At 66.2% G+C, this 21,352-nt stretch overlaps 2 protein-coding genes across 2 annotated transcripts; one reads left to right on the top strand and one right to left on the bottom strand.

Annotated features, from left to right (window-relative positions):
• Positions 1 to 5,059: 5,059 nt before the first annotated feature.
• Positions 5,060 to 11,862, top strand: LOC143666791 (mesothelin-like). Its single transcript, XM_077140329.1, has 16 exons — positions 5,060 to 5,105; positions 5,245 to 5,332; positions 5,690 to 5,733; positions 6,193 to 6,260; positions 6,586 to 6,706; positions 7,111 to 7,193; positions 7,468 to 7,597; positions 7,769 to 8,152; positions 8,543 to 8,788; positions 8,883 to 9,173; positions 9,244 to 9,411; positions 9,653 to 9,795; positions 9,867 to 9,994; positions 10,720 to 10,814; positions 10,906 to 11,086; positions 11,278 to 11,862. The coding sequence occupies exons 2-16, from the start codon at positions 5,248 to 5,250 to the stop codon at positions 11,364 to 11,366; spliced, it is 2,256 nt and encodes a 751-aa protein (XP_076996444.1). The 5' UTR covers positions 5,060 to 5,105; positions 5,245 to 5,247; the 3' UTR covers positions 11,367 to 11,862.
• LOC143666789 (mesothelin-like protein) lies at positions 11,513 to 21,352 on the bottom strand. The gene is made up of 14 exons (XM_077140328.1): positions 21,207 to 21,352; positions 20,753 to 21,026; positions 15,180 to 15,265; positions 14,940 to 15,066; positions 14,605 to 14,795; positions 14,342 to 14,432; positions 14,086 to 14,221; positions 13,766 to 13,953; positions 13,422 to 13,577; positions 13,219 to 13,346; positions 12,862 to 12,992; positions 12,693 to 12,787; positions 11,758 to 12,588; positions 11,513 to 11,659 (listed from the first exon to the last, which is right to left on the bottom strand). The coding sequence occupies exons 1-14, from the start codon at positions 21,350 to 21,352 to the stop codon at positions 11,513 to 11,515; spliced, it is 2,727 nt and encodes a 908-aa protein (XP_076996443.1).

Raw genomic sequence — 21,352 nt, 5'->3', positions numbered from 1 at the left:
CGAGAGTGTCGCCAAACGGCGCGAAAAGACGAGGTGGTTCCGCCACGCTGCCGGAAAGCGCCCCACCTGGCGCATGCGTGCCTCGCCCCCGCCGACGGGCGCCCGGAGCGGTGTGCGCCCTCTGCTGGCGGGCCGAGTGCGGCGACTCTGCTCGCGGAACCGGACCCTGGCGCGCCCCGGGACGCGTGGTCCGGGCAGTGGGGCGGAGAGGGCAGCGCCGGGCCGGGAGCCTCCGCCTTCACAGCGAGGCTCGGGCTTCCCCACCTCGTTCGCTCGCCCGGCCTTTACCTGCTGGCCAGGTGCCAGGTCCCCAGGTGTGGGAGCTGGGGACAGCGTCCCTTCTGCCTGCTGTCCATGCAGCCCCGGAAGCCGCAGCAGCGCCGGACACCGAGTGGGCCCCCGTGTGTGATGAGAGCGGTTCAGGGCGCGTGAACAGCGCGGGGCCCAGGAGCAAGGGCTTGCATCCCGGGCTCCCTGCAGCGCCCCGGCTATGGGGTCCCTGATGGTCGCGGGGGTCCCTCCCGGAGCGCCAAGCTCTCCTTCTGTTATTTTCCGGGCGGTGGGAGCCAGCTCGATTTCCCTGTGAGATTTCCTTTTCCTGTATGCTGTATGGCGGGGTCACATGCCACGTGAGAATCCTGTTCCTGCAGCACCATGTGTTGACTTTTTTCGTTCGTTTGCTCATTTGTGTTTGGGGAGTGCATGGACTAGGAATGGGACCCTGGTCTCCCGCATAGCAGGCAAGAATCCTACCACTGAGCTACCCTCACAACTCCTTCCCTGTGAGGTTTTATAACCCCAGACAGGACTTCTGCCTTCCTCGTGCCCTGATAAATCCCACTGACGGACGCCTCCCGCCATCCCCCCAAACACCGGCCTGTTCTCTATCGGCTGAGTGAAACAGGCCGTGGGCTCTTTGTTCCAACACAGTAAATCCATTCCCAGGTTCCCACCTGCTTGAGCCTTTGCTTCTTAAAGTTTGTGTTGTGGTAACATGTGCACAACACAAAGCTTCCTATCTTAACCACTTTCAAGCATCCACGCCCCATCATGCCGCATCCCGCGTCCACTGCCACGCGCTGCGGCTAACAGACCAGTGTTTGGGGGGATGGAGGGAGGGGTCCGTCAGTGGGATTTATCAGGGCACCTTCCATGGGCAGTCCCTGCCCCGTGGCCCCGCTCCTGCTTTCTGTCTCTAGGAATTTGCTTACTCTAAATATTTCCTGGGAGAGAAAGCAAATTTATTCTGTTATGTCTGGCCCTGCAAATGGATTTGAGTCAAGATTTGTCCACGTGCAGCGTGCATCAGAACTCCGGCCACGTTTTGGCTAAGCGGCACGCCATCACTCGGACCACATGGTGAAACATGTGTCGTCACCACCCGGGCTGCTTCTGCTCCCGGCACCTGTGCCCAAACCGCAGGTCAGGGCCCCGTTTCTGCTGGGGCAGCGGGCCCGCCCTCCATGCTTGGGACCCCGTCCTGCCCCTCTCCCGGGCCCCAGAACCCTGTCCAGTCGGGCCTGGGCCTGCCACCGCCGCACCAGCTCCTCAGGGCCGGGAGACCGCCAAGCCCCCCCACCTTCAGGGGCGCTACCTGGCCAAGGTGTGCAGTGTGGCACCTGAATCTGAACTGTGCCATGACTATTAGGGACACACGGACGCAGACAGAGACTTTGTCTCGTTGAAATGCTATGGAGTGAGTTTACAAAAAAGCGTGTGTGGGATTGGGGGTGGGTGGGGGTCTGGTTGGCTGGGCCAGGGACCAAAGATGAGGTGGGGCACCCCAGGACGGGCCCACCTGGTGTGTGTGGGGGGCAGGTTCCCACGGAGCCAGGGGTGGGGGGAGCCTGGGGCAGGAGGAGCAGGGTGGCGCCCATCACTCTTTTCCCCAGAAACCGAGTCTGTAAAAGCAAACGCAGGGTGAGTGAGCCGGGCCGCCACGCCCCTGCAGCTCCACACCCCCAGCCAGGCAGCGGCCAGCAGTGGCCAGCGGCAGCCCCGCCACCCCGAAGGCGGCCAGCAACATCGGGGCCCATCTTTGGTTCAGAAAATCCGACCGGGCCGTTTCTGCCCACACATACACACATGCATGCCCACACACACACACGGTTGCACAGGCACACGTGCACACACACACGTGCTCGCACAGGCACACACCTGCTCGCATATGCACACACGCGCATACACAGTGCTCACACATGCACACACCTGCTCGCACATGCACACACGCACACACACGCAGCCCCAGGCCTTCCACCTATGCAGCCCCTTCCCTGGAGAGCCCAGGCTCTTGGCTACTTCACATTCGTATTTTGCAAATTGTTTCATCATCATCATTAGTGAATATTTACCGCCTGCTTCCCGGGTGCTGGGCTTGGGGCCAGAGCTGCGAGGGGGTGGGGACTGTGCGGGGCCACTTTCCCTGAGCCGCCGCCAGCGCCCTCGGGCCCCTGCTACACATGCCCTGGGACCCACGCTGGTCCAGAGCGGGCTGCCCGGCCCTCGTGGGGGCTTTGTGGAGCTGTGCTGACAAAGCAGCCACGAAACGGCAGCCCCGAGCGTGGGGACGCGTGGAGTTCTGACACCTGTGTGGCCAGGTCCTCTTCTGTCCTCTCCCGACCCTGTTCTGGCCAGTGTCCCTGTCCCTCCCTGTCCCCGGCTGTCTGCCCCCTCACGGGCTCCACGTCCCCGTAAGGCCGGGCCCCTGTCCTCTCCTTTCTCCCGAGGACCTCCTGTTAGATTTAGGGCCCCGCCAGGCATCTCAAGAGCCTTCCGTGCAGCTGCAAAGACCCTTTTCCCAAATGGGGTCACTCCCCCAGGGAGACAGATCCATCCACCCCTGCAGCCCCCTGACGTCTGAGACGGGCTCTGTGTTGTGCCGAGGGGGTCTGCGTGCTCCCGGCAGGGCCACCGGGGAGTCCGCATGCGGGGTGCAGATGGGCAGGCGCGTGGGGTGCCGGCACCTGGGCAGGAGGCGCTGCCCTCCCCGAGTGGCCTTCGTGGGGGAGGCACGGCCGTCAGCACATCATTAGCAGCCACTCCCCAGGGGCACCCCATCTTGTCAACAGGTGTAATCTCCGGGCACCCCAGAGGCTGCTCGGGTGCAATTAGCCACTAATGAGGCCTGCGGTCACCCGGTGCAGGGGTGAGGAGCGATGGCTGTCGGGGTCCCCCCTCCGTCCCCAGCCAGGCAAGCCAAAGGGGGCACCAAAGGGCCGTCATGGGGCTGCAGCGGCCGCACGTGTCGGGGGGGCGCACAGGGCCCCGGGGGCAGAGCAGCACCCAGCCTGGGCCCCTCGCATGCTGTCGAGGGCAGGACCTATAGATCTTGGGGTACAAGCAGGTTGTCCGGGGGCCCCCAGTACCCCCTCGACCCGTGTACACAGTCCAGGAGGCCCTGAGCTGCCTTCTCACCCCCGTTCCGTACTCAGCCCACCGGACTGACAAGGGGCGCTGGGGCAGAGCCTTGGGACCCCGGGGGGTCTGGGGTCCCGTCCGCTCTCCTGCCCCCTGGGGCACAGGGCCCAAGGAGCAAGGTGACCTGAGGTCCTCCCCATGTCCCTTCCATGCCCCCCAGCCCCCCCCAACACCGCTTCCTCTGGCCTGAGCCCCAGAAAGGGAAGGTGGAGCTACCAGAGACCCTGGGGTCCAAGCAGTGGGACGTTCGCCCTGCCCGGGGCCACGGCAGCCCCCGCGCACCCCAACTTGGTGACCTGAGCCTTGTGGGGTGACGCCCCGTTTCCCCAGGGTCTGCTCTACCCGCCGAGCCACGGGGGACGGGGGCCCTGGCTGTGACCCCACAGTGCCCCAAGGGGCCTTGGTCTGTTTGTGGGTGGCGGCCCCGGGGTTGTCCCCCACCTGGCTCCCACCCACATCAGGGGACGGCCTCTCTCGGCACTGGGTTCACCCCGCGCATTCCTGCAGCCTGAGTTGGTCACTTGGCCCAGCCTGCCCTCCCAGGGCCCGGGGCTGGGGGCGAGGAGAGGACCCTGCCCGGAAGCAGCCGGCACCTGCTCCAGCAGGCTCCTCCTGGACCCCAGGCCCAACTAGGGAGCAAAGGGGCAGCTGTGCCCGGGCGGTGGGGTGGGAGGATCCCGGGGTCGCCCTGTCCCGGCTCCGGGTGGCTCGTGGGGGCTGAGCGTGGCCGGGGGGTTCCGGTCCCACTTCACCCGCAAAGCCAGGATGGGGCTGCCAGAGGCTGCTCGCCAGCCTGGGCTCCGGGAATGCAGATTCCAGGGCCCACCATGCGCCCCGGTCTCTGCGGGGCAGGTGTGGGAGCCGGGTGGCTTGGGGGCACCCTTATCTGGCCCCCTGGGAGTCTTTGGTGGCCGCTGCTAGGTATCAGGAGCTGGGCACAGGGTCCCTGGGTCTCGAGGGGCTGGGGACGGTGGTCCCAGGTCCCCCTGGGTTCTGGCCTGGAGGTCAGCTTCTCTGCACTCGGGGCCTGGGGTGCAGGTGCCGTCCCCAGGGGCTGCCCTGTGCCCAAGCCATGTGGGTGGCACCGGCCCAGACCTCTCGACTGAAGAGGCCACTGGGGAGTGAAAACACCCCCCTCCCAAGCCCGGGGAGGGGACAGGTAGGCCGGGGTGCAGGCCGGGGTGCCTCTGCTTCCCCAGGCTCAGGTGCCCACCCCTTGCCCTCCCTGCAGGTAGCCCTCACCCCAGAGAGCACGTGAGGTTCCCCAAGGTGGCTGCTGGGTCTGGCCACTGTCCCCCATGTCTGAGGTTGCCCAGGGCTCACAGGTGGAAGATGCCCCCAGCCCCTCCCCCGAGGGGGGCCCCAGGGCAGTGGCCCCCACCCCGCCCCGGGCACTGCCTGCCTGGCGGGATTCTGGGTTCGAAGGAAGCGCCTGTGGGGGGTAGAGAGGGGACCGTGTAGCCTCAGCGCCCCTGATGCAGGCAGGGAAACCGAGGCAGCCCGCGCGGGAGGTCGCCCTCCTCGGGTTGAATCGGGTGACAGGGTGGGTGGGGCCGTGCGGCAGGGCCTCGCAGCTGGGGGCCGCGGTGAGTCAGGTCTTAACCCCGGCCGGGCTGCAGCTTCCTGGAAAGGGCGGGCGGGGCCGGGGAGGCTCGAGCTGCTCAGACTCTGTCCACGCGCCTGCCCAGGTAGCACCTGTGTCCCCCTGGGGGCCCTGGGACCTCTGCGGCCCCCCAAGACCCCGGGCCGGCCTGGGGAGGCGCGGGGGTGTGGGGGCGAATCTCACCCTGCCGGGGGCAGGGTCTTCAGGGTCGCCGACCTCCACAGGCCATGGCCCTCCAGACTGCACGACTTGCCCCGGGGCCCCACACGACCCCCGCCCCCTGCAGCCTTCTCCTCCTCCTTCTCAGCCTCGGTGAGTTGTGGGTGCTGTGCTGCAGGACTTGGGGAGACCCCAGCCTCCCCGTTCCCACCACGGCTTCCCCCAGCACGGGCAGGTGGCTGGGTTGGGCAGTGACGGGCTCAGACCAAGTGGGGATGTCTGTGGGGCAGTTGTCTGCCCCCCTGAGCAGCTGAGTCACAGGAAAGGACATGGAGGCGGGGGGGGGCGGTTTGTGACTTCAGGGACTCAGGGACTTTAACTCTTTACTTCTGTTCCCTGCGGGGTGTACACAGGGCGGGAGACCAGGCCTAGCCCCATCCTCCCTACCAGGGCAGCTGCCCCTGGAAGCCCCTGGCCCTTCCTTGGGACTCACACCCCCTCCCCCTGCAGGGTGGGCATTGTCTCTGGCAGCCCCGGCTGAAGAGACAGGACAGGTAAGGGTCCCCCCAAGGGCATGGTGGGGGGCTTCCCAGGCCTGGGAGGGGGTCCCAGCTGTGCATGGCGATGGGGGATGTCAGCACGTCCACATGCAAGCAGGTGCCCACGCAGCCACATGGGGATATATAACTAGCTGTGCACTCCAGTTTCCAAAATACCCACTTGCATAGGTGCAGCTGGGTCTGAGGGGTATGGCTGGGTTCAGAGTAGCTGGGCCCAGGGAGTAGCAGAGCCCAATGTGTAGCTGGATGCAAGAGTAGCTGGATCCAGGAATAGCCACCCGTGGGTCTAAGTCATAGAAAGGCCTGAAAAGTAGCTGGACTGAGGGAGCTGCTAGGCCCTAGGAGTAGCTGGGCCCTGGGAGTAGCTGGGGTTTGAAGTAGCTGAGTCCATGGTGGAGCTGGACAGAGAAAGACCTGCCCTGGGGGAGCTGGGCTTGTGCCTACAATTCCCAGGGGCCCTGTGCTCCCCAGGAGGCTGTGCCTTTTGACGGAGCTGTGACCACCACATCTGACTTTACAAGGTGGGTTTGGGACTTCGTGCCCATAGTGGGCAAGTGGCTTGAGGGATGACCGGCTCTCCCGGCCTCCTTGAGCACAGGCAGGCTGGAGGCCAGGCGCACGGGGCGTCCTTCCTGATGCCAAGCCCCTAAGCCCTTGTCCCTGCCATGCCTGTCACCCTTCTCCTTTTGCCCTACTTGGATCTGGCCCCCTTGGGAAGGCCTTGGGGAAACCGAGGCAAGGTCTCTGCACCTCGGCTACACTGTTGGGTTGAGGGCTCTGCAGATGCGGGGTTTCGGGTGGTGGCGTGGGAGAGGGCCGCTGGCAGTCAACCCTGGCCTCCCCCAGCCTGTCCCCACGCCACCTGCGGGGCCTCACCTGTGCCTCCGTGTCGCGGCTGAGCTGGGAGCACGTCCAGGAGCTGGCCACGGCTGTGGGGCGGAAGGAGGTCACGCTTCGGGAGAGCCAGGTCAGTCCCCAGTGGCCCTTGGGGCGGACCAGGGGGGCCCCCTGAGGAGTGGCCGTCTGGCCCTCTGCCCACCTCCGTCCACATGGGCGCCTTCCTGGCCAGCGGCCTCTCTGTGCCCGCCCTGCAGGGGGCCTCCTGGGCCTGGCCCCAGCCTTCGAGGCTCTGTCCCCCAGGACCCTCTGGGGCGGAGGGGAGGGTGGCCCGCGAGCCAGCCTTGCAGGTGTGGGGGAGGCCACGCCCTCAGGGTGGCTGTCCTTCAGGGGGCCTCTGGCCGCCCGGTCTGTGCCCGCAGGGCTGGAGCTGGGCGCTGGGGGGGCTCTGGGGGGGGTGGGGGGGTGGCATGGCCGCGGGGGGGCCCGGAAGGTGCCACGTGGGGCGGCGGCCCCCACCTGCTCTCCCGGCAGCTGCACTGTTTGGCGCGTCAAATCTCCGCGCACCGAGGCCCGGTCAGCCTGGATGCCTTCCAAGCCGCCCTGCTGCTCCTCAAGTAGGGCCCCAGCGGACCCCCAGCCCCTTGGTGGACCTCCAGGCCCCCCGGCGGACCCCTAGCCTCCCTGTGGCCCCCTGCACCCCCGCAGCCCCCTACAAACCCCATGGTGCACCTGCAGCCCCCAAACCCCCATCCCCCCTGGCTCCCTGCAGATCCCCCAGCCACACCCCCTCCCCCCCAGCCCCACTGAGCTTTGCTGCTCCCATGGCCCCCTTGACCCTGGGACCTCAGGTCGAAGGCCCCAGGCTCCCCTAGACACCCCCGTTCACAGGTCGGCTGCACTCCGGGGCCCCCGGGCCTGCGCCCGTTTCTTTGCCTGGATAGCCGAGGCCGGCCTGAGCCTGCTGCCCCGGGGGGCTCCTGAGCGGCAGCACCTGCTGCTGATGGCCCTGGCCTGCCGGGTACGGGGGTGCGGCCCAAGGGGGGCACGGGGAGGGGTGGGGGTCACGGGGCGGGTCTGGGCGCCGGGTGGGTTGCATGGGGGCGCGAGGCGGGGTGCGAGGCGCTGAGGGAGGCGGGGCGCGCGGGGCCCGAGGCGGAGCGCGAGGCGGGGCGCGCGTCGGGGCCCCGAGGCGGGGCGCGAGGCGGGGCGCGAGGCGGGGCGCGCGGGGCCCGAGGCGCTGAGGGAGGCGAGGCCCGAGGCGCTGAGGGAGGCGGGGCGCGCGGCGGGGCGCGAGGCGGGGCGCGAGGCGCTGAGGGAGGCGGGGCGCGCGGCGGGGCGCGAGGCGGGGCGCGAGGCGCTGAGGGAGGCGGGGCGCGCGGCGGGGCGCGAGGCGGGGCGCGCGGGGCCCGAGGCGCTGAGGGAGGCGGGGCGCGAGGCGGGGCGCGCGGGGCCCGAGGCGCTGAGGGAGGCGGGGCGCGAGGCGGGGCGCGAGGCGGGGCGCGAGGCGGGGCGCGAGGCGGGGCGCGAGGCGGGGCGCGAGGCGGGGCGCGCGGGGCGCGAGGCGCTGAGGGAGGCATGCATGGGGCCAGGGCGCGTGGGGCCCGCAGTGGAGCGTGGAGGACGTGTGGGCACTGGACGTGCGGACGCTGGGCAGCCCGGCCTGCCACCTTCCCGCATCTGCTGATACCCTCTTGGCCCAGTGGGCGCGGTGTCTGGGCGCCCTGGGTCAGGAGCAGCAGGCAGCAGCCAGGATGGCCCTGCAGCACGGGGGTCTCCCGGAAGGGTGAGTGGGGTGTCGGGGGTGCCACCCCGCCAGCCCCTCAGTGGCATCTTTCGGGGGCCAGCGCCTGGCCTGACCTCTCTCCCCTTCTCTGTCTTTGGAAGGGTTCCACAGTCCTCCAGCCGGACCCCAACTCAGGCCGTGCTCCCTGCGTCGAGCTGGCCGCTGTCCATCCTGGACCAGCGGGCGCTGCACGGCCCCCCGCAGGGGAGTCCCGCCGTTGCCCCCTCAGCCCCCGCCTCGGGTACGCAGCCCCGCGGCTCAGCTGCCCCACTCCGTCCTCAGCACGTGGTGACCGCCTTCCAAGAGCCATCCTGGTGGCAGCCGGAGCTGACCACCGTGGCCTGGAACCCAGGGCTGGCCCGACGGCAGCGGAGCGCCAAGGACAGCGTGCCCTGCACCGCGGCGTGGCGGCAGGCCCAGGCGGGGGTCTCGGCTGGGGGTGCGTGCGTGAAGGGAGAGGCCGCGGGTGGGTGCGGGCCACCCTAGGGACCTGTCAGCCCTCAGGACACACACTGGGCAGAAGCAGGTCTGTTTGCCCGTGCGTAACCTGAGGCCCAGGTCTCAGCACGGACACAGGTGGGGAGAAGACGTGGGAAGAGAGGCCACCGCCCTCTACCTGCTCGCCCCTGCAGCAGGCCGCTGTCCTCCCGGGCGCGTGGTCACCGAGGTGAACGAGACCCTGGTCACCTACTCGGACGCGGAGCTGCAGACCTGCCTGGATGGCGCCCTGCTGGCTGCACAGCTGGTCCGCGTGCACCACATCCCCTTCACCACGGGGCAGATGGCGCTCTTCAAGTGCAAGCTGGACCAGGTACTGAGGGCGCAGCCCCCGCCGCGGCAGCCCTCGGGTGCCCTGGACCTCACAGTCCTGCCTGGCTCAGACCTACCCCCAGGGCTACCCCGAGGACGTGGTCCGGCACGTGCGCTACCTGCTCTACCTGCTGTCTCCAGAGGACATCGGCAAGTGGAACCTGACGTCCGTGGACATCCTGGAGTCTTTGCTCCGAGTGGCAGCGTGGCAAAGCCGGTGGCGAGACATGACTCCCCAGGTGACCCCTACTGGGGGAGGGGCATGCGGCATGGGGTTGTGCGGGCCTGGGGGGAGGGGCACGCGGCATGGGGTTGTGCGGGCCTGGGGGGGTGGGGCACGCGGCATGGGGTTGTGCGGGCCTGGGGGGTGGGGCACGCGGCATGGGGTTGTGCGGGCCTGGGGGGTGGGGCACGCGGCATGGGGTTGCGCGGGCCTGGGGGTGTGTCCCCATGCCCTGCACACTCAGCGACTGCCCGCAGGTCACTGCCCTGCTCACCCGCTTCCTGGCGAGCGGGAATAAGCTGAGCTCCAACTCCCTGGGCTTCCTGGTCACGCTCCGCCCCGCCTACCTTTGCCACGTCCTCCCAGAGCAGCTGGGCTCCATGCCGCCCCGTGCCCTCTGGTGAGTTCCTGGGCCGCCGGGCAGAGTAGGTGCTGCCCCAGCCCACTGCCTAGCCCTCTGCTGTCCCCCAGGGCGGTCAAGCCCCAGGACCTGGACACATGCCGCCCGCTTCAGCTGGACGCCCTCTATCCCAAGGCCCGCATCGCCTTCCACAACTTGACCGGACTCAGCTACTATGAGAGGATACGGCCCTACCTGAGTGAGCCCTGGGGCAGGTGGCTGCGGTGCACAGAGGTGGTCCTGGGGGTGGCTGCGGTGCACAGGGGTGGTCCTGGGGCAGGTGGCTGCGGTGCACAGAGGTGGTCCTGGGGGTGGCTGCGGTGCACAGGGGTGGTCCTGGGGGTGGCTGCGGTGCACAGGGGTGGTCCTGGGGGGGCTGCGGTGCACAGGGGTGGTCCTGGGGGGGCTGCGGTGCACAGGGGTGGTCCTGGGGGGGGCTGCGGTGCACAGGGGTGGTCCTGGGGGGGGCTGCGGTGCACAGGGGTGGTCCTGGGGGGGGCTGCGGTGCACAGGGGTGGTCCTGGGGGGGCTGCGGTGCACAGGGGTGGTCCTGGGGGGGGCTGCGGTGCACAGGGGTGGTCCTGAGGGGAGTGCGGTGCACAGGAGTGGTCCTGGGGGGGGGGGCTGCGGTGCACAGGAGTGGTCCTGGGGGGGCTGCGGTGCACAGGGGTGGTCCAGGGGGGGCTGCGGTGCACGGGGTGGTCCTGGGGGGGCTGCGGTGCACAGGGGTGGTCCTGGGAGGGGCTGCGGTGCACAGGGTGGTCCTGGGAGGGGCTGCGGACCCCAAGAGTTCCTTGGGAGGCCAGGGACCCCCATGCAAGCAGTTGGCCTCTTGCAAGTCCTGGCTTCTGGAAGGCCATGCGCGTGGCCAGGTGTTTCCGGGGTGCCTGCGGGGCTGAGCTCAGGGCGCCTCTGGGTCGGCAGGCGGGGCCCCTGTGGAGGACCTGCGGGCGCTCAGCCAGCAGAACGTCAGCATGGACATGGCCACGTTCAAGAGGCTGCGGAAGGAGGCCCTGTTGGTGAGCGGGCGGGCAGGGCTGGGGGGCTGGAGCTCAGCGTCCCGTGGCCTCCCGGCAAGAGCAGGGGCCCTGATGGCGCCGTGCCCGGCAGCTGCTGAGCGTGGAGGAGGTGCAGGGGCTGCTGGGGTCGCACGCGAGGGCCCTGACCGCCGAGGCCCAGAGCAGCCCTGTGCGGGACTGGATCGCGCAGCAGGCGCAGAGCGACCTGGATGCGCTGGGGCTCCGCGGGGGCGTCCCCGACGGGTACCTGGTCCTGGACTTCAGCTTCCAAGGTGGGCGCGGGGCCCGGGTCGGGCCGGGGCGTGTTGGGATGGGGCGGGGCGGGGCCTGGGCGGGGCCTGAGCGGGCGGGGCTGCGCGCGGGGGCGGGGCCTGGGCGGGGCGGGGCGGGGGAGGGCGGGGACTGGACGGGCTGGGCTCGGCGCGGGGCCGGGGGCAGCCCCAAGCGGCTGGTCTCTGCGCAGAGGCCCTCTCGGGCGGGCCCCGTCTCCCCAGCCCTGAGCCCCTGCTCGCCACCCTCTCTGCTCTGCTCCTGGCTGTGAACCTGACCTGAGCGGCTGCTCCAGAGCCCCGCCCCCCGCCCCCACGGAACCTGCCTGGGAGAGACTCAGCATCCCTGTGCTCCCCTCCGCCCCCACCCCCGTGGGCCTGGAACTCAATAAACGGGCGCAGACCTGCTGCAGACACGGCCTATGGTGGTCAGAAGGCAGAATGGTCAGGGAACATGGCATGGGGTCGTGCAGCCTGGGGGGGATCGTGCGGTGTGGGGGGCAGGTGCAGGTGGGGGGCTGTGCCCACCCTTGCCCTCCCAATGAGCACAGTCTCTCCTGGCCCCTCCACGCGCGCCTGGACAACAGATGGACTGACAAACGTGTCCAGCAGTGTGGGGGCAGTGGGGACGTCCCTGACTCTGCCCCCAGGGCCGGCTCATCCTGCTCCCACACTGTGAGCTTACTGCTGCGGCGTGTAGGGCCCCTGGCGCAAAGCGAGGAACCCTGGAGCGAGAGAACCCCGTGCTTTATTGGAAGCAGCCGGCAAAGGCGAGGCTGTGGAGGGCGCCCCTCCCTGCTGCGGCCAGGGGAGGCCAGGGGGCCGTGGTGGTCCCTGCAGGGCTGGGCAGGCCGGGCACCGAGCTCCTCGCAGGCTTGTGTTCTCAGTCCTACTCTGGGGTCTGCAGGTGTCGCGCACAGGCCTGGACCCTTCGGGACAGCACCAGCTGCAGGGGCTGGGGCGCTGGCCTGGCCAGGGCCCAGTGCAGCAGCCACAGGAGGGATGGCAGAGCCACACTGAGTGGCAGGCAGCTCTGGGGAGCTGGGGGGATCCCTGCGGGCGGGACAGGAAGGGACCCTGTCAGTGCATTCCTGCTGCCTGAGCCCCTCCCACCGCCCAGCGCTGTTCCCGGGTGGAGGTGGCATTGGTGCCACCCGAAGCCTGCAGGTGGGGGGTGGACGGGGGGGGGTGCAGCGGAGCTGCTGAGCGGGGTCCTGGGGCCCCAGAGTGCAGGGGGCGGCAGTGGGGGTCGTACCCGAGGTGTGGGGTGCGGCGTCGCCCAGAGGTAGGCCTGAGGTGTAGGGCGCTGGAGGTGTGGTGCTGGGGGCCCCGCTGGGCGGGGGGCTTGGGCCGGGGGTGCTGGCGGTGGCGTCGAGGCCCAGCTTGCCAAGGGCGGAGTGGTTCAGCCCACGCAGCCAGGAGCTGACGGTGGGGTGGCCGCGCGCCTTCCGCAGGTCGCCCACGTTTGGACCCAGCAGGGTGGCCACACTGCCCGCGCTCAGGCCCTGCGGCATGGGGCGGGTCACACGGACCCCGCCTGCTCCCCCCACCAGGACCCCGCCTGCACCCCCTGGGACCTGCATCCCCCAGGCTCTACCCCTGTGCCCACCTGCAGCACGCGGGGGTTCAGGCTGGTGAAGGTGTCGATGTCCATGGAGACGTTGGCCTGTGCCAGGCGCTGCAGCTCCTCCACGGGGGCGCCGCCTGTGGGGGGGGTGGTGAGAGGGGAGGGCTGCGCCTACAGGGAAGGGCTCCCCACCTCCCCGGCCAGGGCTCACCCAGGTAGGGGCGCATGAGGCGGTAGTAGGCGGCCTCGGTCCTGGTGGTGCCGAAGGCCTCGCGGGCCTTGGCATAGAGCGCGTCCTTCCGAGGCTGCGTGCAGGAGGACACATCCAGGGCGCCGGCCAGCCTGGGGGCGGGGATGCTGAGCGGGCATTCGAACCCCGACCCCCGACCCCGTGGCCCCTTGTCAATTGGGGGGGGCCCAGGGAGGATGGGGTGCACGATGTGGCTGTGTGGGGACCTCGCCCCACCCCGGCCCCCACCTCCCGATGCTCTCGCCGAAGCCACCCCCCTGCGGCCTGCCAGGTGTCCGACTCCTTGGCCCCCCCGGTGCCCTTGGCTGCGGGCCTCACCGGAGCTCGGCCGGCCGGATGGCCTGGATCTGCCGGGCGCTCATCCAGCACAGCCGGGCGCCCCCGACGGCCGCCAGCAGTGCCCCGGTCAGTGTGCCCCGCTGCTCCAGGAACCTCTGCAGCACAGCCTGGGGGCGGGCGGGGGTCAGTGGGTGGCGCCGGCCACACGGGGCCCGCCCGGCCCGGCCCGGCCCGGCCTGCACCTCTGTCTGGTTCTCCAGAGCCACGTCCGAGGCCAGCAGGGCCACCACCGTATTGGCGGACGTGATGTTCCACTGCGCGATCTCGGCGCCCGAGTAGAGGTAGACCAGGGAGGACGCGAGCCGCAGCTGGGCCTCGGGCAGGCCGTGCGGGAACACCTGGGGGGAGGCTGCGTCCCGCCACGCCCCGCGCTGCCCCAGCAGGCCCAGCCCTCCCTGCTCTTCTCCCCACTCTTCCCCCCCAGGCTGCACCCCTCCCCCTTCCTCTTCCCTCCCCGCTCCTGACCCAGGACCCCACCTCTTCCTCTCCTGTCCCCGCTGCATCCACCGCCCGGGGCCCGGCACACCTGGGCGAGCTTGTCCTTGACCACGCGCTGGCACTCGGCAGGCAGCGGGTGCTGCAGGAGGGGGTGCAGGTTGGCCCTGAGCACGCGGCCCCCCAGGCAGGACTCAAGCTGCGCGCAGTCGTAGTGCACCAGGAAGAGGTCGTCGCGCAGCGTGGCTGCCGTGATGTTTCCACGGACACAGGGGGTCCCTGCGGGGCCGGGGGCGGGTGGAGGCTGACCCGGGGCCAGGGTCGCGACACCAGGCCACGCCCTGGAACTCCAGGCTGAGGAGCCCAGACCCGAAGCGGGTCCCCCGACCGTGGCGCCTCACTCACCTACACCCCGCTTCAGCCTGGGGGGGCCCGCCGTGGCTGCAGCCTGGAGGAAGCTGGTGACGAAGCGCCTCGTGTCTGGCGGCCGGAGCCGCCCCACCCGGAACTCAGACACCACGCTGCCAAAGAAGGCCAGGCCCACGGCCTGCGGGGCAGGAGCTGTGCAGGCTGCGCCCCCTGCCCCTCCTGACCCCCCCCTGCACCCCCTGCCCTCCTCCTGCGCCTTCCTGCCCGTCTCCTTGGTGGCCGCCTGGGCCCACCCTACCTCCTGCACTTGCGCCCACAGCCGGGGTCTGATGTGGGTGGTCAGGGACCCCAGAGCCTGCAGCTTTTCCAGGTCCCAGGAGCCGGGAGGCCTGTGCATGGGAGGGGGGGCTGTGCGGAGCCCAGCGAGTGTTGGGGCAGTAGGGGGGGGGTGCCGAAGAGCCACAGCTGTCCCCCAAACCCTGTGCCCCAGAGGCTGCCCTGGGTCAGAGGTCAGCGGGCAGTGGCCCTCACCCCCCCGGCCCATGCAATACCCCCACCCACCCGAGCTCGGTCGTCCCACTGGCCAGCAGCATGTTGAGGGCGCTCTGCTGGGCGATGGTCAGCCGGGGGCAGCGCTGCAGGTTCTGTAGCACGTGGGGGTCTGCAGCCGTGAGGCTGGACGCGTCCATGTCACACACCAGGACTCCGAGCAGCAGCAGGTCGGAGGCGCTGAGCCGTGGCGGGGACCCCCCCTGGGAGCCAGGGTGTGGGTGCAAGCAGGAGGCCTGGGGGTCCACCCTATCCCCCAGCTACCCTGCCCTGCACCCCATCCCTGGTTCCCCTGTCCCCTCGCCCCCGCCCCATCCCTGTCCCCCCGCCCCTTCCCCCGTCCCCACCAGGCAGGCCAGCGCCGCGTGCAGCAGGGCGTCCCTCTGGTCTGGCAGATGGGCCAGCAGCCCCGTGTCCCCGCGGGTGGCGCGGCTGAAGAAGCGCCTGCAGTCGGTCTTCTTGACGTGTGCCAGGCTGTGGCGGGCGGCAGGGCTGTCGGGGGGAGGCCGAGGGGTCCTGGGGATCCCGGGGATGGGGTTCCCTGGAGCAGGGGTCTCAGGGGTCGCCGCCCCGCGCTGGTCACTCACTCATAGAAGAGCAGCAGGTCAGGCGGGTACCACGCGAACTCATCCTGGAGGCCACGCAGGGCCACGAGGTTGGCCAGGCAGCTGAGCTGGGGGGACAGGGTCACTGGCCCCGGACCCCCGCACCCCGACCGGACGCCCCTCCCACCCACAGCGGCCCCCCGCTGCCTCTCCCCTCACTGCCGGGGTATGCGGGGTGCCCAGCCTAACAGGACCGTTGCCCCAGCTTCAGCGTCCGTGACCTGCCTGGGTGGGGGCTCCTGGGGCGGCCCTCCGCCCCGACAACTCCCCCAGGAAGGAATCACCAAGGGGACTGGGCAGGGGAAGGGGCCCCAGAGCCCCGGGATCAGTGGTTCTCGGGCCGGGAAGGAGGGAGGCCTGCTCTCCCCTAAACTGTTAGGCCATCTGCGCGTTTGAAAAGATGGTGAAATCACTGGATTATCAATAAAAAGGCAAAGAGCACATTAGAAACACATGTGCAGCAAACAGGCAAACTGGTACCGACAGGAGAACCCAGAGCTGCACTTTATCAAATAACCGGGCTGTGTGTGCGTGAAGAAATGGGGGGGGTCCGCGGGAGGGCCCGCCAGGCGGGGGCGGACGCGCACAAGGCAGGACAGGAGAGCGCGACCGGCCGAGGCCTGGCAGAACGGAAACATGAAGGGACAGAGTTTTTGGGGCGTCAAGAAGTCCTGAGATGTGCTGGGAACAAAGTCACGCGAAGGCTGATGGCAGAAGGGACGGCCACTGCCGACCTGTGCCAGCACAGAGGCCACCTGGCAGGCTGTGACGGTCACTCCCGGTGTCCAGCAGGTCAGGCAGCCTCCAGTGCGAGGGCTGCCCTGTGGCTAGCGAGGGGTCGGTCGGTTTCCACTGAGTTCCCGGCTCGTGGGACCCCCTCCACCTCTCCCACCCCGGGCCGGTGCTCATTCCCCAACCTCGTCATTTCCATCTTCTCTTTTTCTTGCTTAGCTCGGTGGAGAGTTCATTAATTTTGTTGAATCTTTTTGAAGAGCAGGCTATTGGTTTTGTTGATTTTTTCTATTGTTTCCTTATTTTTCATTTCAACAACTTCGGCCCTAATTTCCATTATTTTTTTCTTTTCTTCCACTTGCTTTAGGTGTATAGCACCCTTTTTTCCCTCTACTTTCCTAAGGTGGAGATTCAGGTGACTGCCTTTGGATCTTTCTTCCTTTCACTCTTAGCGATCAATGGCTTTTACTGTATCCCACAAATTTTATAAATAGTATCTTTGTTGTCATTTACTATAAAGTATTTTTAAAATTTCTCAAGACTTTTCTTGGACCCACGTGTTATTTAGAAGAGTGGTGTTTACTCTCCAAATGTTTGGGGATTTTCCTGTTATTCTTTTTTACTGGTTTCTACCTTGATGCCACTGCCGTCTGAGAACATATGAGCTCCGTTCTGTTAAACCTGTCGCGACGCGACCTCGGCAAAGGAACCAGGTGGCCCTGCTGCGGCCGGCTGAGGGGCTCCAGAGAGATCCGTCACGTTGGTTCTCGGGGTGCAGTGTGGCCAGCGTCGCCTCCCCGTTCTCTGCTGCTGGGCCCCCCGTTACGGTGGACGGCTTTTTCTCCTTGTGGTTCTACCAGTTTTTGCCTTGCCTCGTTTGACCCTCTGTCGTTAGGAGCAAACTGATGGTTGTGTCCTCCTGGTGAACTGACCCCTTGGTCGGTATGCAGCTGGTGCCTGCTTCTCCACCGCTCTAAAGTGGATTTCTGTCTTTATCCATGCTGTCAGTCTTTGCCTTTTCATTGGTATATTTAGACCTCACATTTAAAGTGATTATTGATGGGGTTGAATTAATATCTACCCCGTTTGTAACTGGCTTTTAACAGTTGCACTTGTTACTTGTTTCTTTGTTGCCTTCCTCTCTTATTCTGCTTTCTTCGTTTTAAGTGCGCATTCTGTATGATTCCATTCTCTTCCCTTTCAGCTGATCAATTACTGTGCTGGTTTGAAAAGATTTATGTACCCTAGAAAAGCCAGGCTTTCATCCCGATCGATCTTGTGGGAGCAACGGTTTCTTCTAATCCCTATTTGGCACTGCAGGTTGGAAACTCGATTAGATTATCTCCACGGAGATGCGACTCCATCAACTGTGGGTATTAAACTTGATTAGGTGGAGACGTGTCTCCACCCATTCTATGTGGGTCTTGATTGGTTCCTGGACTCCTATGGGAGAAGAAGCATTTTGGAGAAAGTTTCAGAACGCTGCAGGGCCGTGAAGTGGAGAGTGTCTTCTGAGAGCAAGAAAACCACAGCAGAGCTACGAGGCCGAGGGGACCACACAGCCCCCAGCCAGCGACCTCAGGAGATTCTGAGAGAGCAGAGAAGGATGACAGAATGACGGGAGCCACGAGGAGAACCCGCGCAGCCAGAGACCTTCGGAGATGAAGAAGGAAAACGCCCCTGGGGGAGCTTCATGAAACAGGAAACCAGTGAGAAAGCTAGCAGATGTGGCCATGTGCCCTTCCAACCGAGAGAGAAATCCTGAACTTCATCAGCCTTCTTGAACCAAGGTATCCGTCCCTGGGTGCCTTAATTTGGACATTTCTATAGACTTGCTTTAATTGGGACATTTTCTCAGACTTAGAACTATAAACTAGCAACTTATTAGATGCGCCCTTAAAAAAGCCATTCCGTTTCTGGTGTATTGTATTCTGGCAGCTAGCAAACTAGAACAATTTGACTTCTTTTAAAAACAAATTTGGTGGTTGCTCTCGAGTTTTCAGTATACATTTAATGTAATCTAAGTCTACTTGCAACCACACCACTTAACTTCCCTACTGGAAGCCATGCTGGTGCAATAAGACAAGAAAAAGAAATAAAAAGTATACTGATTGGAAGGGAAAGAAGACAACTGTCTTTGTGTGTAGATGACATGATCGTCTGCATAGAAAACACCAAAGGACAACACAAACCTGGAACTAATGAGTGGTGACAGCAAGGTTAATGTGCAAAAGTGAGCTGCTTTCTGCAGACCAGCAACGAACACTTGGAATCTGAAATTTACCATTTATATTAGAATAAACCCCAAAGTACTTAGGAATAAATCTAACAAGACGTGTTCAAGACCCGCACAGAAAAACTACAAAGCTGTGATGAAAGAAGTCAAAGAAGATGCAAACAAAATGGCGCAAGAGTGTGTTTTTGTGACTAGGAAACTTAGTCTTGCTGAGGGGTCCATTCTTCCCAGCCGGTCTGCGGCGTTAGCGTAACCCCAATGAAAATCCCACCCGCTGATCTGGTGGCTGCTGACAGTCTTTCGAAAGCTTATAGGGAAAGGTAGGTGTCCTGGAACAAGCAGCACAATTCCAAAGACGAGGAAAGTCAGAGTGAGGCTGCCTGAACGGCTGACCGTAAAGCCGGAGCAGCTGAGCGGGCGAGGTATGGAGACAGTCAGACACACGGCCCCACGGGACAGAAACCCCCAGAAACTGACCCGCCCGACATAGCCAACTGATCTCTGACAAGGACGCAAAAGCAGCTCCATGGAGAAGGGGGGTTCTTTTTATCAGATGATGCTGGAACTACTGGGCACACTCACACACACCAATGGAACCGACACGCAGATTTGCACTTTTCACAAAAACGGGCTCAGAATGATCACAGACCCAAATGTAAAGCCGAAAACTATAAAACTTCTAGAAAATTACACAAGAAAAGATCTAGGTGACTTTGGGTTTGGGGGGCTAGCATTTTAGATAAACACCAAAAGCAGGATCCATGGAAGGAAAAAGTGACATTGGATTTTGTTAAAATTAAAACCTTCTGACCTATGAAAGACACTGTTAGGAGAACGAAAGGACAAGCCACGGGGTGGAAGGAGGTGTTGGAAAAACACACATCTGATAAAGGACTCGTACCGGCAATACACCAAGGACCCTGAAACTCAGTAATAAGAAAATAAGCAACCTAATTAAAAACGGGCAGAACAGCCGGAAGACACTGGGGCAGCCTGGCCGTGCGGCTGGCAACATGCAGTGGAAAAGCTGCCGGACGCCGTGAGTCACGAGGGGGTGCGGATCCGAACACGCTCCCACTGCCCTGTTAGACTGGCTGAAATCAAACGAGCAGACGTCCAGGCCAAGGGCAGGAGTGCTGGCGGGGGTGCGGCCGGCGGGGGCTCCCGGACGCACGTGCACAGCCGCGGGCAGCCCGAAGGGGCGCGGCCGCCTCGGGGACAGCTGGTGGCTCCTTAGGATGCGGCCCCGGGTACCCGCCCGGAGGAGGGTCTCAGGTCCACCACTCGCCTGCCCGCAACAGTCGCAGCAGCTCTCGCCCCCACTGCCCCAGGCCTGGGGTGTCCCTTGAAAGCCCACGCTGTGGCGGCCGGACCTCGGAAGGGCACTCGGCAGTAACGGTGAAGGAGCTCTCAGGCCGGGAGAGGACGGGGGACGTGGCACGCACCCCGTGAGGTGAGAGGCCGGCGTGAAGAGGCTGCGCGTGCAAGGTTCCAGCCGTGCACATGCCGCAGGAGACGAAGCCGCAGCAGCCGCGGGGATGCGGGAGGGGGGCGGGGCTTCGAAGCGTGACACTGGACGGCACGTGTGTCCCCCCACACCCCTGGTCCCACGCCAAACCCAGGAAAGTACAGCCCCCGCAGGGACTCTGTGCCGCCCGCTCCGTTTTCTGTAAATCTGAGAAAGCAGTCTGCCCACCTTTAAACAGCCGGCCCACCAAGCACGTGTGTTTCCCTAAATGCTTCGTGAAAACACCCCAGCAAGCCCCAACCCCCGGAGAGCAGCGGCCTGGAGAGCAGCTGGGGGCTTGGCGCCACTGCCCACTGGTGTTTCGGGGGCTCAGCGGGCAGAGGGGCTTTAAAGGTGGCCAGTCCCCTGCCCCAGAGACCGCTGTAAATCCAAGGACGCGCTTGTCCTGCTTTGGGTCACTGCAGGGCAGAAGTGACAAGGTGAGGGCCTGGCCGGGAGAGGCTGCTAACATGGAATCAGTCCCTGGACTGTCACGAGGTGCTGTAGGGGCCACACGACAGCATAGCAGCCAGGGGAGGGCAGGGGTCAGAGGGCAGGGGCAAGGGGCAGAGGGCAGAGCAGGGAAGAGAGAGCAGGGAGGAGGGAGCAGAAAACAGGGCAGGGAGCAGAGAACCAGGGGCGCGAGTGGCTCTAACCCCAGACGCAGGCCGCACGGACGGGAAGCGGGCAGGGAGGCCCACTGTCGCCCTCCCTGCATGGTGACCACCTCATAGTGTCCCCTCCCTGCGCGGTGACCACCTCGTGGCGTCCCCTCCCTGCGCGGTGACCACCTCGTGGCGTTCCCTCCCTGCGCGGTGACCACCTCGTAGAGCAGACTAGGGCAGCCTGGGCCTGTCTCCCATCGGGAGGACCCTGAGGCCCTGCGGCGGGCGGCTCTGGGGCCCGGGGGCCTCCAGGGACGGGCCCCGACAGGGCGGGAGGAGCCCATGTCCGCCACAGGGACTCACGGCAGAGGCGGCGGAGGGACAGGCTAAAGGGTCTGGAAAGGGTCCCAGGTGGCCCCCCCGGAGGGTCCGCCCATCCTCGGGGCGACGTCCCATCCTGCCGGGCCACGCTTACCTGCCAGGCTCCGAGGCGCGCACGCTGCGACGCCATGTTCCGCACCAGGGCAGAGAGCGGGCCGCGGGCCAGCAGGCGGGCCGGGTGGCACCAGAAGCTGTGCAGGAGGGCGGCATCGGCACTGGGCAGGGCAGGGCAGGCACTGAGGGCGGAGCAGGGGCGGCCCAGACTAGGGGTCCGGCCATGCTTTCTCCCTCCCTCCACACTCGCGTCCAAGCCATGCCAGCCGGGGGCTGAGCCGCCCAGGGAAGGGGCCCGGCAGGGCCTGGGACAGCTGAGGGCGGGTTGGGACAGCGGGTCCCAAGCCTGTGCGGGAGGAGGTGGCCGGCAGGGTGGGGGTGGGGGGAGCCCCAGAGTGAGGCCGACCACGCCCCTGGGGCCCTGCGTGAAGGTTTGGGGACCTGCCAGCCATGTCGGGGTGAGGTCAGATGGGGACAGCCCGCCTGGCACTCACCTGCTCCCCGGGGCAGCCGTGCCTGCCTCCAGCGCACTCTCGAAGAGGCCCCCGCGGGCCCAGGGACAGTGGGCTGTGAGGGACACGAGGAGAGCCAGGCCTGGCCCCGCCAGGACCCCTGGAAGTGGGGGCTTTGAGCCACGCAT

This window comes from Tamandua tetradactyla, chromosome 23, assembly GCF_023851605.1.
Source record: "Tamandua tetradactyla isolate mTamTet1 chromosome 23, mTamTet1.pri, whole genome shotgun sequence".
Lineage (NCBI taxonomy): Eukaryota > Metazoa > Chordata > Mammalia > Pilosa > Myrmecophagidae > Tamandua > Tamandua tetradactyla.
This window is presented reverse-complemented; position numbering and strand designations above follow the sequence as displayed.